This window comes from Sinocyclocheilus anshuiensis, unplaced genomic scaffold (genome assembly GCF_001515605.1).
Source record: "Sinocyclocheilus anshuiensis isolate Anshui unplaced genomic scaffold, SAMN03320099.WGS_v1.1 scaffold36, whole genome shotgun sequence".
In the NCBI taxonomy this organism is placed as follows: Eukaryota; Metazoa; Chordata; class Actinopteri; order Cypriniformes; family Cyprinidae; genus Sinocyclocheilus; species Sinocyclocheilus anshuiensis.
Genome location: NW_015554072.1, coordinates 188,263 through 205,060, shown reverse-complemented (window position 1 = coordinate 205,060; position 16,798 = coordinate 188,263). Strand labels below are relative to the sequence as shown.

At 34.2% G+C, this 16,798-nt stretch overlaps 3 protein-coding genes across 3 annotated transcripts in view; 2 read left to right on the top strand and 1 right to left on the bottom strand.

The window, feature by feature from the left end:
- Positions 1 to 474: 474 nt before the first annotated feature.
- On the top strand, positions 475 to 6,410 carry LOC107668731 (V-set and immunoglobulin domain-containing protein 10-like). Its single transcript, XM_016460703.1, has 9 exons — positions 475 to 756; positions 948 to 1,238; positions 2,113 to 2,418; positions 2,646 to 2,930; positions 3,898 to 4,179; positions 5,221 to 5,334; positions 5,415 to 5,427; positions 5,567 to 5,709; positions 5,971 to 6,410. Exons 1-9 carry the CDS (start codon positions 681 to 683, stop codon positions 6,030 to 6,032), a joined length of 1,572 nt encoding a protein of 523 aa, XP_016316189.1. The 5' UTR covers positions 475 to 680; the 3' UTR covers positions 6,033 to 6,410.
- A 1,859-nt stretch (positions 6,411 to 8,269) lies between these two features.
- On the top strand, positions 8,270 to 13,155 carry LOC107668737 (WD repeat and SOCS box-containing protein 2-like). The gene is made up of 9 exons (XM_016460711.1): positions 8,270 to 8,336; positions 8,476 to 8,644; positions 9,902 to 10,086; positions 10,213 to 10,344; positions 10,452 to 10,552; positions 11,261 to 11,451; positions 12,421 to 12,513; positions 12,631 to 12,744; positions 12,887 to 13,155. Exons 1-9 carry the CDS (start codon positions 8,303 to 8,305, stop codon positions 13,086 to 13,088), a joined length of 1,221 nt encoding a protein of 406 aa, XP_016316197.1. The 5' UTR covers positions 8,270 to 8,302; the 3' UTR covers positions 13,089 to 13,155.
- Positions 13,156 to 13,259: 104 nt separating this feature from the next.
- Positions 13,260 to 16,798, bottom strand: part of LOC107668751 (replication factor C subunit 5) — a 7,689-nt gene continuing 4,150 nt past the window's right edge. The window contains exons 6-11 of the mRNA XM_016460729.1: positions 16,365 to 16,524; positions 15,800 to 15,881; positions 15,566 to 15,695; positions 14,868 to 14,945; positions 14,295 to 14,349; positions 13,260 to 13,522 (exon numbers count right to left, since the gene is read on the bottom strand). Of these exons, the coding sequence (XP_016316215.1) occupies positions 13,426 to 13,522; positions 14,295 to 14,349; positions 14,868 to 14,945; positions 15,566 to 15,695; positions 15,800 to 15,881; positions 16,365 to 16,524 (602 nt within the window). The 3' untranslated portion in view covers positions 13,260 to 13,425. The remainder of the gene's footprint in view (positions 13,523 to 14,294; positions 14,350 to 14,867; positions 14,946 to 15,565; positions 15,696 to 15,799; positions 15,882 to 16,364; positions 16,525 to 16,798) is intronic.

Below are 16,798 nucleotides of genomic sequence, written 5' to 3'. Positions count from 1 at the left end.
TAAATGAAATAATTGAAAACGGTAGCAAAAATACCGTTACATCTCATGAAACCCTTTAGGTCAATTCCATCTGCAACAATAACTCAAATAAAATAATATAATAAATGAATGAATAAATAAATAAATAATAACAATAAAATAAAGTGATATACATCCAGATCAGTAGGTTTATGTACAGATATGTGCATTTATGTACTGTATGTAAAAAAGTATGTTATAAGTAAAGTATGTATTTCCATAGTAAGTCATGGATATTGGATTGGGATGCTTTCAGGGATAATGTGCCACAATACAGAGTACAGAGGACCACTGGGCATAGTGAAATACAGGTCTGAACAGGCCGAGGAGGCCCCCAGTCCTACCTGCCAGATTCGACTCAGAGCAGCGTGCGTGCGTGAGTTAAATGTGGTGTGTGTCTCTTTAAGAGCGCAGGTGAAGGGTGTGGTCAAACTGCAATTTTAAAGTTTCCGGGAAAGAAAGCAAGTAAACAGGTTGAGGATCAAACGTGACACAAAATATACAGGATTCGAAGCCCAAAGCGATTTTAGAACGGTCGCGATTTTATCTTAATCATTTCTGGTTATTTATTTATTTTTTTTAATTCATAGAAAAGGGTTTGATGCCTTTGCCGGGAAACCTCCATCGAATTTGCAAAAGAAAATATTTTATCCCATAATCTGATGGGATTTCCTGACAATCCTACAATGATCATATCTGCAATAGTTCTGTATCTGCTTCTTCTGTCACATCAGGCAGGTGGGTTGACAGGAAAATCTATTCTGGTTTCACTTTTATAAGAAATATTATGCTGATATACTCTTATGTATTTTATAAATATTTTTAAAATTTTACACTACAAAGTAATTTACTATAATACTTTTGCCGCATATTTGTAAGTGATAACAGCACTGCTTTAAACCACGTTTTCTCTGTGCTTCTTCCTGTAGTGTCAGAGGAGCAGGTGCAGCGCTATGTTATTAGAGAGAAGGGTGAGAATGCTGTACTACAGTGTCTTGACCAGCCAGTTAATGCGTCTTCACTTCTTTATCGTTGGAAGAAAAGTGGGACTGTTGTTGCAAACCCCTTGAAGCCATCAGAGCATCTTTCCATTTCAAACAATGGCTCTCTTTGGATAAGTAGCCTTCAGTCTACAGATGAAGGCCAGTATGAATGTGAATCCCAAACAAAGGATGGCAGCTCATGGCAAACTCTCTCAAACATCCTGCTTCGGGTTGCTGGTATGGTGCTATGGATATCTAAATCGTACTAATGTGACAATGGAAAGCTTTGATATGCAATAGATGTCTCCAGATTCTGTGAGATCGGGAGTCTGACTTCAAACAGGTTTTACTGGTTTAACTGCAATGCATGAACCTAGAAAACCACCACCATGTGACTGAGATGCATAGGTTAACTACCACATATAACAACTAACTGAACACAAAAAGAAATCTTAGTTTAGTTCCTCTGAAACTTTTAAAAATGTTCAAAATTTGGGGTCAGTTAGACTTTTTGAAAGAAATTAATATTTTTATTCAGCAAGGATTCTTTAAATTGACCTAAAGTGATAGTAAAGACATTTATAAGTGTTGCAAAAAATCATTTTTTTTAAAACTTTCTGTTCATCAAAGAATAAAATGTATCACATTTACCATAAAAATAAAAAGCAGGCACAGCAAGTCAGCATATTAGAATGATTTCTGAAGGATCATGTGACACTGAAGACTGGAGTAATGATGCTGAAAATTCAGTTTTGCATAACAGGAATAAATTACATTTTAAAATATATTAAATTAGATTAGCTATTTAAAATTGTATTAATATTACACTAATATTTTTACTGCATTTGATCAAATAAATGCAGCCTTGATGAATATGAGACTTCTTTCAAAAACATTTTAAAAAATCATACTGATCCCAACCTTTTGAACAGCAGTGTATATGTGTTATTGAAATTTAAAATGCTCAGTTGATATGTAATATTTTAATAACCGCTGCTGTTCATTAATTCTGAAGTTCTAAAGAAACATTTTTGATGATAATTGAAATGACAGGTGGTTTGTGAGAGTGGAATGAATAATTATTTATGTTTGTGCATTTGTATTATTTCAGAGGGTCCAACTAGCATCTCACTGGCTATAAAACCAGCAACTCTCCTACAGAATGGAACATTATATGTCACAAAAGGTTCATATGTGTATTTTAACTGCTCCAGTGAGTCTTTTCCCTCTCAAAACTTGACATGGACTGTTGAAGATTTGGCGCTGGACGGTTATGACAGGGCGTCTGGGAACAAATCGTTCATTGAGTTCTCCATAAGAAACATCCAACCAAGCGATCAAGGGATATACACCTGTACATCCCAGAATACACTCTCCAAGACAACTGTGAACAAGAGCCAGGAGCTACTAGTTTACTGTAAGACAGATGTTTTCATAGTTTTTCAAAAAGTATTGGAAATGTACACTCATAAGTGGTTCTTTGCATCGACTGGAGTTAGTTTTTGTTATATTTGGTTCTTTCAGTTTACTTTGAAAATGAAAAAAATATTTCCAAGAGTCATTGTCTGTGTAGATTTGGTTTTGTTTGGTAGATCTGTGATGTATAGGCTTTAATTGTTTAATTGTCTCTAATGCCCTTTTCAGATGCTCCAGAGAGGCATCCGGAGTGCAGTTGGGTGATAGTAAATGAGCCATTCGATTTCTTGTTCATATGTAGCTGGTGTGGAGGTTACCCTGTGCCCACTCTGGACTGGCACGAGGTCCTTGAAGAAAATGTTATAGCCAAGGGTCCCACGATCAACTCCACGTCTCAGGAGACAGAACGGTTGGAGGTCCATGTGAATAGGTTTATATTGCACAATGTAAAGGAAGTGAAGTGTATCGGACATCATGTGACTGGTGTGGAGAAAGCCTGCTCCTTTGAGCTCAGTAAGACTATTTTTTTTACAGTATTGAGAACTATCACTGAAAATAAAAAGAATAGTCCTGAAAACTTTATTTAAAATATGATTCATTAATTGTTTTCCTTTTGATTATAGGCAAAATGTGACACAGACATGTTTTCACGAGATTTACCTACGGTGTTATTTTACCTTTCTCAGTGTATGTTTTTTTTTTTTTTTTAAATAATGAATTAATAATTTAATTAATCAAGAAAACATTAAATTGAACAAGAGTAACAGTAAAGATGTTTGTAAGTGATCAAAAATGTATTTTTTAAATGAATGCTTTTTTAATACCTTTTATTCATCAAATAATCCTTAGTCTTCACAGTTTCCACAAAAATATATTAGGCAGCACAATTTTTTTCATCACTGATGATAACAAATGTTTCTTGAGCAGCAAATCAGCATATTAGAATGATTTCTGGAGGATCATGTGACACTGAAAACTGGAGTAATGATGCTGAAAATTCAGATTTGTCATCACAGGAATAAATTGCATTTTAAAATATATTCAAATGGAATAAAGGTAATTTAAACTGTAATAATGTTTTACAATATTTCTGTTTTTGCTGTATTTTTGATCAAATCAAGGCAGCCTTGGTGAGCATAAAAGACTACTTTCAAAAACATTATAAAAATCTTACCGACCCCATTGTTTTTTCTAATCACATTTGTGTAATCTACACTATCAGCCGAGTTTTTGTTTAAATTTGAAATGCTTAAAGCACAAATTACATTTTTGTTTTTGAGTGGGCCACCTTAACCAATGTTGAGAGTTTGTGCCAGGGTTATGTGTGTGTCCAAAAAAATCTTCTTTAAAATCAGCCATTATATATACAATTCTGTTTGTTGTTACTAAAGAGTTTTGATCTTTAAACCTTCCCAGAATATTTCAGCTTGCATTTTTTCTCTGGCTAAATTGAAACCATTATATTTTATGTGTCTTCCAGAGAGGCCGTATCCATTAGGAGATCCCTTGGTAACCGCTCTGGAGGGCAGTAATATCACCCTCAGCTGTACTGAGACCGACTCTCTGCCACCAGCTAAGACTGTCTGGAAACAAAAGGACAACAAAATCATCAACACCACCTCCAAATATATTGTGTCTGATAATAAACTCCACTACAAACTCATTATAATCAATGTAACAAAGGAAGATGAAGGGGCCTACTACTGCTACAGTGAAAACCCTCTTGATGCAAGAGCGCTGGAAGTGTTTCTAACTGTGAAGAGTAAGTTCATACTGATTTTTTTTTTATATAACAAGAATTCTTATATCCCAAGTTAAAACATGTCCAGATCACATTTGAACTCAAATTCAAAATAAAATGAATAAAGGATAAAGAAAATTAAACCTATTTTTAGACCATTCATATTTTTTGCACCGTTGCACTATTTTCATGACAGGACAGTAATAAATAGTTTTAAATAGCATTTATTATATTTATTTGTGTATACTTTAAATTTTTTATATATATATATATATATATGTATGTATATACACTGAACAAAATTATAAACATTTTAGAGTGGCCTTTTATTGTGGCCAGCCTAAGGCACACCTGTGCAATAATCATGCCGTCTAATCAGCATCTTGATATGCCACACCTGTGAGGTGGATGGATTATCTCGGCAAAGGAGAAGTGCTCACTAACACAGATTTAGACAGATTTGTGAACAATATTTGAGAGAAATAGGCCTTTTGTGTACATAGAAAAAGTCGTAGATCTTTGAGTTCAGCTCATGAAAAATGGGGGCAAAAACAAAAGTGTTGCGTTTATAATTTTGTTCAGTGTATATATTAGAAATATATGTACAATTATAATTTGCCTTACAAATATGAACATTATCCAATTTGCAATATGGTAGAATTTCATGGAAAACTGTCATGAAAATAATGTCACGTTGTATCTTAAATAGTCCTTACAATAAGCTTTATTTACTATAAGCAAAATATTTTTTTCTTTTCTTTTTTTCTTAAGTTCTTGGCAGGATATGTGAGATTCACAGTAAAACCGTATGATTTCAGTTGTTTAAGAATGAGACGCATGTTTTAAAAAATACATCAGAGGTCAGATCTGGAGATACTTCAAATATTAGTGATGATGACACCTGCATGAATGTGATCAGACAAGATGTTTCTGATATTGCTCTGTAATACCTCTCCCTTTGCAGAAGTATTACACAACATCCGCCACGTGAACTTCTCCCCTTTATAATAAAAGAAGTTTCAGACTGTGTACAGTATAACTATGTTTAATCTTTGTTCTCAGCTTCTGCAGGTAATGGAGGGGCCGTAGTTGGTGTCTTTGTTTCCATTTTGATAATGATGATTGGAGTCACTGTTGGTGTAACAGTATATTCAAAGCGGGATAGAATTTGTATTGGTAAGTATTTTGCATACTGAGTTGCTAAATTAAACTTTATATAAAGATTTTTTGTATAAATGTATATTTTTATTTTTCAGGTTTAGGATTTAGGTAAGTATGACCGCAAAACATTACAGCTCATTAATAATCATAGTAATATGTCAGCATTATTCCAAAATATGTTTATTGTCTTTGTACATATAACGTGCTGGTAAGGATGTGTAAAGGCTTTGTAACATTTTCTTTCTAGTCATTTAGATGATGACAGAAGGGATATACTGAGTTTGGTGGACTCAGATGAAGAGGAAATTTTCCATCATACTGTTCCACAACTCCCTCTGCTGACAAACGGACATGCAACCACACTCGTAGAGATTCACAGAATACCATCCAGTAAGTTAACGGTTTCCCGAATATTGTTTAGACGTTTGTGTTATAATATCAAAAGGAGTTTATTTTGAAAGAATTGGGAACTGGGAAATCTTACATAATGAAGAATTTAAACAAGACTTGAGCAAATATAAGCAAGGCAAGTTTGAGAAATGACTATTTTGTTATTCAGTTGAAAAGCCTGGAAATATGAGAGAATGATGATGAATTGTGTTTTTTTTTTGTACTTTTGGATATGCTGAAACGTGTGTGTATATTTTACAGGTGATCATGAAGATAAGGCAGACAGTACCAATCAACACAACGATCAAACACATCCAGAATAAGTACAACAGTCAGCAGACAGCTAGTTATCAGTTTAAATGTACAGAAAATTAATTCTTCAAAATGGTCAACTCTGCTAAATTATTTGTTTGTTTTTGTTTGATATTATCCTTGTATAATATTCCAGCAATCTGTGTAAAGTGTAAAGATCTTAAACTTATTTTAGAGAGGACCCGTTTTTATTTTCAGTATTAGGTTTTAATATACTGGCCTCGCATCAATTAAAACTTTTACTACTCCATACTGTGTTATGAAATGTTATTGTTACTTGAACTGGTTTGAATAATGCTTTCTGTAAAAATGTATGGGTGAATTTCAACAAAATATATCTGGCTCATATTGGCTAAATAATAACAACAACAATAATAATAAACTTAAGGGAGGCCTATTTTGTACCATTGCAATTTCTCTGCATTGTTAATTTATTTTCATGACAATTAAGTAGATTTCCTTTCAATTCTCATTACTGTAAAACATCCAGACATTTTACTAACTTGTGTTTTTAAATTCTCATTTTCTCAATGGTGATTTCTTTTCAGATTGTAATACAGTAATGAGATCATATATACAGTGGGTACGGAAAGTATTCAGACCCCCTTAAATTTTTCACTCTTTGTTATATTGCAGCCATTTGCTAAAATCATTTAAGTTAATTTTTTTTCCTCATTAATGTACACACAGCACCCCATACTGACAGAAAAACACAGAATCGTTGACATTTTTGCAGATTTATTAAAAAAGAAAAACTGAAATATCACATGTAACAAAGAGTGAAAAATTTAAGGGGGTCTGAATACTTTCCGTACCCACTGTATATATATATATATATATATAGCTTAAAATTTAAGCCTAAATTGAAGGCATTACAACAAATACTAACATTGTGTATAAATAAAATGTTAATAATATCGTAATTTTTGGCATTACATAATTAAAAAGTAGATATTTTTAATAATGAGAATTAGGGGGTCTGCTTAAATTATGTCGATATAAAGTTTCAGTAGGCCTAATATATAAAACCAGTAGTGGAGCCAGGATGTTTTCATAGGGGTGGCACAGAAATCTTCATTATTTCAATATAAAAATGTGTTGACTATAAAACTGGACTGTTTTAGTGCCTAAAACACAACTGAATACAATGAATTTGTACTCGATTGTAATTGAGATGTGAATTAGATCAAGTAATACTGAGTGAACATGACAATGATTGTATTATTCCTCATCTCCAGGTATTTTAATAAACGGGCTTAATGCTTAGTCAGCTTGGTTCTGGTTCTCAGCACCACCAAAGGCTTGTTCTCCATCATTGCATACTCATGGATGAAACATGCAGATAACTAGTTCAAAGTTTAGTCAACCTTCACTGAATCAATTAACTTTGAAAAAGTAAACAGTGAATGTTTAACATTCGATTAGTTGTCAAAATAAATTAACTGCAACAGTTCTATCATACCTAAATTGAACTCCGTACAAAGGGGGAAAAAAGTTCTCTTTTGAATCCCCATGTGCAAGAATGTGAAAAAGGGCGGAAGTCAACAGCACATAAATGCCAGAATGTAACGTTATTTATTTTCTGCATTTAAATAACCTATAGTTTCATTTTCGTACTTTACAAATTAACCAAAAATTAGTGCATATTTCCTAGTACAAGTGCACTGTGCTCACATTTAATTGTGCATTAAATTACAAATAAAAAAAAAATAGATATCAGCTTGCGCCTTTATTGTGATCTCGAATTGCAGAATATTTTAGTACATGCGTTTGAGAGACGTAAATGATGCATACATACATGCTTGCACAGTTTTGCAGCTATTCGCGTACAGTTGAAGAGTGTGCGCAGTGAGCACAGCAAAACGCCTGACAGGACAGGAAAGTTTGCATTTCTTGTCAAGAAATAAAGACACAAAAACTGCAGTTGTGAGTGGGGTGGCCAAGCTTAGGTCAGTGGTGGCCACGGCCACTCCTGGCCACATAAAAAAAAAAAAAAAACTTAGAGTAAACTAGCTTTAAATGACATTGTAAAATAAAATGTATTCAAAGCTGTAAAATCACGATACCTGAGATGTGAATGACATAAGTATAAAACACACCTTAACACTGTAAATATACAGTAGACACACCCAAGTATGTACTGTACTGAGAATGATACCAAAGTCCCTTTATGATACACACTCGACGACGGTGTCACGTGGTTTGCCCATCTGGCCACGCCCCCTAGTGAAATGAATGCAGAGGAGAGGTGAAATGATGCATACATGATTTCAGTGGTAAGATGATGTGCACTTCGTTCGGTTGCACTGTCAAAGGTAAGTTGATTCACCACCTTAAATGATATATAAGCATATACATTTGGTGTAAGAGGACGTTTTTATATTTGTAGGCTAGGAGTAGTTCCGGATATGCGCATTTGTTTTTGTAAATGACAGGTCTCGTTAATTGTGACAGAACCGCATGATCTGATCGCGGAGCTGAAACCCGCTCATCCCCCGCGTCTGTACGGCTCCGCCGGCTGCGAGACATGGAGCGTCCGCTTCTCCCCGGACGGATCTTCTTTTGCCTGGTCGATGGGATACGGCATCGTCAAACTGCTCTCCTGGCCGCTGACATCCGAAGAGTGCGTCTATGTTCAGAACATAACACAATGGTTTAATAAATATAGGCTTATATCAACACCACAATAAATTACTACTATGGGAGAACATTCAAACTGTAAAAAATAATAATAACAAAAAAAAAAAAATAATAATATCACAGCTGAAAAAACAGCTGAAACCAGTCCTTGTTGGCTGGTTTACCATTAAACATATATATATATATATATATACAACCAGTCAAAAGTTTTTAAACAGAAGAATTATTTTATGCTTATCAAGCCTGAGTTTATTTGATCCAAAATACAGCAAAAGCAGTGATATTGTGAAATGTTTAAAAAAGTGAAAAAAAAAAAAAAATATTATTATGTTGAAAACAGCTGAGTATAATTTTTTCAGGTTTCTTCGATTAATAGAAAATTCAGAAGAACAGCATTTATCTGAAATAGAAATCTTTTGTAACATTGCAAATGTCTTTATCATAATTTTTGATAAATATAAAGCATCCTTGCTAAATAAAATTATTAATTTCTATAATTTCTTTCCCAAAAAATATATAAAAATTATACTGACTAGCCAGCCATATAAATGCAAGGCAGTAAGCTCATTGGCTGCATATGCAGCATGAACCAATCAGCTTGTGCCAAGTCGTTTAACTCTCTGAATATCATCAGTTACGTTAACATCCCGCCAGAATGCGCCATCTAGAGTTTCATGACTGAACTATATATATATATATATATATATATATGTACACACACACACACACACACACACACACACAACCACATTTATAAAATGACATAAACTCACAAGAAAAAATCCTAAAACCTTAATTAACTTTAATTAAAATGAAAATGGAAAAATAAAAACTTTCACATATTAATCAAATAATACAATCTCAATGATACTAAAATAACACTGATGTTTATATATAGAAATATACAGTACAATGTATATATCAAAGTATTTTATTGTTTGATTGATTGATTGAAAATACTATTTTAATATATCAAAGTATTTTATTAATTCATTGACAAAACTATTTTACTACAATCCTTATAAAAAGTACCACAGGATTGATTCCAAGTAACTATAGTCCATCCAAAAATGCACTATGGTATTACAATGTTTTTGAGCTTATATTCTTTACCATATGGTAAATTAATGTACTAATTCAGTAGGGTAATGTGGAACAATGAAGGAAGCTGAGCCGGAACATCTCATACTTGGATGTAGAGCACAGCTGAAACTTCTTGTGTTCTTCTTTGTATTAACAGTAGTGCCGAAGCTGTATGCAGTGAAGAGAAGACACTTAACTGCAGGCAGACGGTGTGGGCACTGGCGTTTGGTCCCTGCCTGTCTACCCGAGTGGATGCTTCACATCAGAACGGACATTATCATGAGCTACTGCTGGCCATTGGTCTGAACAACGGCGTGATCCAAGTGTGGGACGTCTCAACTGGTAAGATTGAACTCTGGACTCAGTTTCACCATCAAGAACTTAGATTGGTCTAAATATTAACAGCATGGTGTTAAGCACTTGTAGTATTAGGTTTAATATGTTAGTAAATCCCTATTCTGTCTTCAGGAAATCTGCGGTTTACTCTAACCGGACATCAGGCTCCTGTCAGGGATTTAGTCTTCACTCCAAATGGAAGTCTCACGCTTGTATCGGCCTCCCGAGATAAAACTTTAAGGATATGGGACTTGGCGAAGAAAGGTCAGAGCATCTGATGTGGAAGCAACGTGTCTTTGCAATGGGATGAAAGTAAGTTTTCATGACCTTTAATTTTGTACTTATGAAGATTGTATTGCTGATATTTGCAGGCGCCAGTCCCCATGTGCTGCGGGGTCCAAACTACTGGGTCTTCAGATGTTCCATATCACCTGACAGCAGTGTGATCGCCTCTGTTTGCAACCTTGACTCTGTGAGTTTCTTATTTTAGTATTATTTATGTGCTGATACCTAATTAATTAATGTATTGAATTAGCTTTTATTTTTATATTTTCAGTTTTAATTTTCGTTTATTTTATTGATTTTGCTATGTGCTTTTGTCATTTTTTTTGTTATTGTTTTGTTTTAATATTTCAGTGTAGCTTTAAATTTTTTTTGCTTTAGTAATTTTAAAACTTAATTTTTTTTATTGTATTTTAGTTAGTTGCCAAGGCAACATTTCTCATTTTGTTTTATATATATATATATATATATATACTGTATATTTATACACACACACACACACACATACATTTTTTTACATTTTATTTCAATTAACAACAATGCTGCAGTGGCCCCAAAAGCATTTGGACAATTAAAACTGTATGTGTTTGCATTAAATAACAAAATGTCAAATAAGATTTTATTCAATAAGTATCAAATAAGTTTTTTTTTTGTATAATAAATAATAGTAATAGCTAAACTGTTCAAAATGAAGGCAAAGAGTATTTGAACACTTTCATACAGTAGTTAATGTGCTGAAGCTGTGGTTACTCTGCTAGGATGTCTTCTAGTAGTTATATAAAGGGTTTAGTTATATAATCAGAGAGACTTTTGCTTTCTGCAACAGGAACAGGATATCATGTATGCAGATAAAATAATAACACTGTGTTACATTGTCTGAATGTCTTCTTCCCAACAGAAGGTGTATTTGTGGAGCTTGCGGTCCTACACCTTCATGAGACACCTTACATACGACCACGAGCGCACCATGGCATCATGTGACTTTTCCCAGGACGGAGCGCTGCTCGCGATCGCTTCGTATCATTCGACCACAGGCTGGTGGCTGGACCTGTGGGACCCCTATACAGCAGATCTCCTGACTAGAGTAGAGTATGTTGGCCAACTAAGTTGTTCCTTTCTCATATCATAGTTTTTTTTAATGAATAATTAAAAACAAAAATTTTAAATAAAGAAAATTAGAAATAAAACCATTTCATTTTTGGGACAAAAAGTTCTGGACATTGGCAAAGATCTGCTAAACATCTTTTGTGCTTCACAGAAGAAAGAAAATATATTTTTGTTCACAGAATTTAATGTTTTGGGCAAACTTTTACATTAAATGCTGAATGATTTGTGTTTATAAATGTATACATACATTGTTCAATTTCCTAACTAATTTGGTTAAAGGAATAGAAAACTGGCTGAAAATGTACTCGCCGTCAGGCCATATAGGATGTAGATGAGTTTGTTCTTCATCAGAACAGATTTAGAGAAATTTAGCATTACATCACTTGCTCGCCAATGGATCCTCTGCAGTGAATGGGTGCCGTCAGAATGAGAGTCCAAACAGCTGATTAAAAACATCACAATAATCTGCAAATAACCCACACGACTCCAGTCCATCAGTTAACACCTTGTGAAGTGACAAGCTGTAAGAAACAAATCCATCATTAAGATGTTTTAACTTTAAACCATCACTTCTGGCCAAAATACGAGGCCAAAAAAAAAAAAGTCAAAATTTACCAACACATTTGTTTAGAACTGTTCACTTGTAAACGGTGCTTGATCTGTGCATATTTCTCTCCTGATTCAGACGAGATGGCTTTTTCACTCGCGTTCGGGCCCCCTCTCCCTCGTCAGGCCCTTAGAATTGTCCTAACTTTCCCCCCGTTACTGCACCCCTGATTATGGATAGAGGACTCAACATTTTGAAGTTAAAAACATATCAATGACATATCTTTTCACTTCATAGGATGTTAATTGATGGACTGGCGTTGTGTGGATTACTCGGGTAAACTATGCGTCACAATAAACTGTATGTTGGAAATTGTTGTAAAAAATACTTGCTTCTCTTTCCAGAAACTGTGAGCTGTGTGCTTACAGAAGTGACAATCTACTGACATCTCTTAGCTTCTCTCCGGTTGGTCTGCTGCTGGCTTTCAAAGACTACAGGTGAGCAGTGAACCATCCATTTGAGATCTGAGATCTTCAGAGCTACATTACCGGACGTCACCCTTGTGACCTCACACCTTTCTCTGGTGTTACTGATGACACTGTACTGTGTTGCAGGGCGTTACGGATCTGGGATATGGAACAAGATAAACTAGTCGCAGACACTGATCACAACCGAGCCAGTGGCGTGTGCTGTGCTTTCCATCCACATGGGGGCGTCATTGCTACAGGGTACTGCAAGTCACATAATTGTGTTGGAACATCATTTATATTCAGTTTCGGCTCAGTGTTTACTCTAGAATCTTTAGGGGCTGTTTTTTTCCTGCTTGTATACTGGAATAAATATTAAGAACGTCTTTATATTTGATTGTAGGTGCAGAGATGGACATGTAAAATTCTGGAGAGTTCCTCATCTCGTTCCGAGCCTTAAGCATCTGTGCCGGATCACCCTGAGATTCTCCATTTCAACCTATCAGGTGGAGGCTCTTCCCTTGCCGAAAAAAATCCTGGAATACCTTACTTACAGGGATGTTCCAAAGCAAAAGATCGTATATTGTGAAGAACACTGCAGATGAAAATAAGTCATGTTTGTGGGTCAAACTTTGCTTTAAATGTTGCATAATTTTCTAGGATGCCTAATTCCCCCAGACGGTTATGCTTTCAAAACAAAGACTTGAAATATTTATTTAAAGACTTTATTTTTTACATAACTACTTTGAAAATGTAGCATTTGTTTTACAAAGTACTGAGACAAGCTTTATTTCAAGAATAAAAAAATAAACATTTCAAAAATATTACAGGGTTCTGCGCATAGTTTTTTTTTTTTTGTCAGAACAATATGAAGTAAACAACTTCCTCTCATGACATCATGGATCTATGTTACATAACCCTTTCAAAGTGTGAACCAATGGTCTATCCATCGCTGACTACGATGTCTCTAACAGCCTGGAAAGCTGCAACCATTGAGCTCAGCTGGATCTTCTCATTGGTTCCAGAGGCCAGACGATACCTTTTGGTTAAAAAGGAAAGAACAGAAGTTGAAGATGCTCACTCAAGTATATAATAATAAAATTAATCTACCGTTCAAACGTTTGGGGTTGGTATGATTTATTAATGGTATTTAAAAGTCTCTTATTCTCACTAAGGCTGGAATCATTTGATTAAAAAAATACAGTAAAAACAGCAATATTGTGAAATATACAATTTAAAAGAACTGTTCTAATATATTATTTTTTAATATATTTAAAACTGTAATTTATTGTAATGCAAAGCTGAATTTTCAGCATCATTACTCCAGTCTTCAGTGTCACATGATCTTTCAGAAATCATTCTAATATGCTGATTTGCTGCTCAAGAAACATTTATTATTATTACCAATGTTGAAAACAGCTGTGCTGCTTAATATTTTTGAGCAAACGTGATGCATTTTAAGGATTCTTTGAGTAGAAAGTTCAAAAGAACAGCATTTATTTGAAATAGAAATATTATAAATGACTTTGCTGTCACTTTTGACCAATTTAATGCATCCTTGCAGAATTAAAGTATTAATTTGATTGTATATGTTGTACAATATTTATAGTTATTCTCAAATGACCAATGCATATTTATATTAATCAGGGGAATCTGAGTTGAGTTCATGTAGATAAAGTATCCATGAGGCAAATGTGAGTGTGGTGCTGTTTGCTTTATTTATGACTGTTTGATTACTTAAATATGAATGGAGCAGTGTACACACTTCTCTACTGATTTACTAAATAACTTGACATAATGAATGTACTCACTCAATATCTGCAAGCTTTATAAGCAAGCCCATGCGGATGGAGGGTGGGAAGTCCACTGAAATAGAGACACAAAACATTAGAGCAAAATTAACCCACCTAACTGTGCTCAAACAACACTTTGATTGTGTGACCAACAAATCAGATTAAAAATGATCTAATCTAAACATCTTTTTTTGTTATTTTAAAACATAAAAAAACCCCCCACAGAAAACCTGGCATGCTGTGTGATAAAAATTGTTTTGCCATTTTACTCATTATTGCAGTCTGGTTTCTGAAAATAGTGTAATATTTAGTGTTTTTTTTTTTCTTTCATGTGTGCGTGTGAAGCACGCTACACTCTGCTACTTCTAACAGGCGTCCTTTAAAAACAAGAACAACCGGTTTCCATGACAACCACAAAAGGATCTCCATGGTAACAAGGGCAGGGAAAACATGTAGCTCATCACTATATCAAAGTTGTGATAGGTTGTGTGTGGCGTTCCAGGCCTCAACTAGACTCTGCACTGCTTTGGTTATTTTGAAGAGGAACTGATTATAGAGCCATGCAAGGCTGAATTAAAAGTGTAGTCTTACCACGGTGAATGAGAAGATGGACTTCAGTTAAAATGTCATGAAGTGCCAGACCTTTTAGAGTTTTGAGCTGCAGAATTTCTGTTGAACCCAGATAAGGACTTTGGAAACGTCATAAACTAATATCAGCAACTTACAATTCCTATTCCTGTATAAACAGTTAAACATCATTAATAAAATATTGTTTATTAAATTATAAATATCAATATTAAAAATACTTTTTTTTATTTATAAAATACATAATCATCATAATAGCATATATAATTAGAATATATATATATATATATATATATATATAATTCTTTTTTATTCCTTTTTCTATAGTAATAATTATTAAAGAGATTTTATGTTTTGATTTTACATAGTCACAATATTACATGTATAAACCACAAATGTAACAGATTAGAATACATTGAGCATAATCTCTGTTGTCATTTTCCTGATATGGATAAAATGTTTGTAAATATATATATTTATGTAAAAATTTATGAGTTACTTTATTCATTTATTGATTGTTGTTATTATTATTAATATCTACAAACAGACGTTTTGTAGATGCTGTCATCCAAAGTGAACCGGTGACTTTGATCCCATTTCTTATAAAAAAAACAAACAAACAAACAAACAAAACAAAAAGGTCATGTGCTATTATGAGCTGTAAAGCTTGGATAACTAACCAAACACTAGAGTAAAAAGGATACGCTTATATGCCGTGGTGAAGTCTTTATTGAGGGCCCAGTCTAGTATGCTGGCGATGTCTGATCTAAGAGGATGTCCAGTACATGTGTACACCGTCTCCTCCGTCACCTTCCCATAGGCCATATGGGTACTCTGTACATGAGAACACACATTACAGATATTTCTCAGTTCATATTTTTCATACCAGCAGCAACATAACAAGCAAACCACAAGTCACTTTTACATATGATACACACCTGTAAAATATTTAATGATCGCCTCATGTCTCCTGTTGAGAGGGTCACAATGGCCTTCATGCCATCTGGAGTGATGTCAATGCTAGCAGTGAAAAACAGATTTTTAAATATTTATGAATCTATGCTAGGGAAATACAATGTTTGGTTTTATTTGCTCAAAGTTGAGTTCTGTGCCAGAGGGCAGAGCCCATATAAAATGTGTGTTTGTGTGAAGAGTTTTTTAATCAAATGGGCTGGGTCACTCCAGCCAGGGTCTTTTGTGTTCAGGATCTTTTGAGTGGATCCATCTGATGACTCACTTTAGATATGATCCAAACATTAATTTCAAAACACTAGACGGTCTTAATACTGTCATTTCAATGTTGCTCTATCTTCAACCGACACAAAAGATGTCTTGCCTCTAACTACATAAAAATATATAAATATAGATTTTTTAATTTTCTGGAAAACAAAATCAATAAAAATGGAGTGGTAAGGATTTCTTTCAGAATGCAATCAATTCAACATTAATTTAATTCAGAAATAACATCCACTTGACCTGGATTGGCTGTGATGAGAGTCTCACCTCTCTTGCTGTATCACATGCTCTAGTCTGGGAATCATCTGGCTCTGGGACAGGGGGCCGAAACGAAACCGTGTGCATCGAGACTGCAGCGCAGGTATGATCTTTGAAAGGTAGTTACAGATCAGACAGAAACGCGTGTTCTCTGTGAACTTCTCAATGACTGACAGAAAGAAAGAGAGAGAGAGAGAGAGAAAAAATCAGGTGTGGCTTAATAAAGTCTGCATAAAAAAAAAATCTCCAACAGGATTGAAAAAATAAAATAAAATGCATAATTTAATAAAATATAAAATACATTTAATAATAATAATAATAATAAAGCACAGATCTTTATCAGGGCTCGCAAAATTAAAAAATCCCTGGTAGCCCTTCGGGCAGGTACTCTTCAGATTTTGGTAGCCCGAAAATTAATTTAACTAGCCCAAATAAAAAATACC

Excerpts from the sequence above, each read along its gene's own strand:
- LOC107668731 (XM_016460703.1), top strand. The coding sequence starts at position 681 with ATGGGATTTCCTGACAATCCTACAATGATCATATCTGCAATAGTTCTG. Across the intron at positions 2,931-3,897 it reads AGCCTGCTCCTTTGAGCTCA|AGAGGCCGTATCCATTAGGA; the intron begins GTAAGACTATTT and ends TGTGTCTTCCAG. Across the intron at positions 4,180-5,220 it reads AGTGTTTCTAACTGTGAAGA|CTTCTGCAGGTAATGGAGGG; the intron begins GTAAGTTCATAC and ends CTTTGTTCTCAG.
- LOC107668737 (XM_016460711.1), top strand. The coding sequence starts at position 8,303 with ATGATGTGCACTTCGTTCGGTTGCACTGTCAAAG. Across the intron at positions 8,645-9,901 it reads TGGCCGCTGACATCCGAAGA|TAGTGCCGAAGCTGTATGCA; the intron begins GTGCGTCTATGT and ends TTGTATTAACAG. Across the intron at positions 12,745-12,886 it reads GGGGGCGTCATTGCTACAGG|GTGCAGAGATGGACATGTAA; the intron begins GTACTGCAAGTC and ends ATTTGATTGTAG.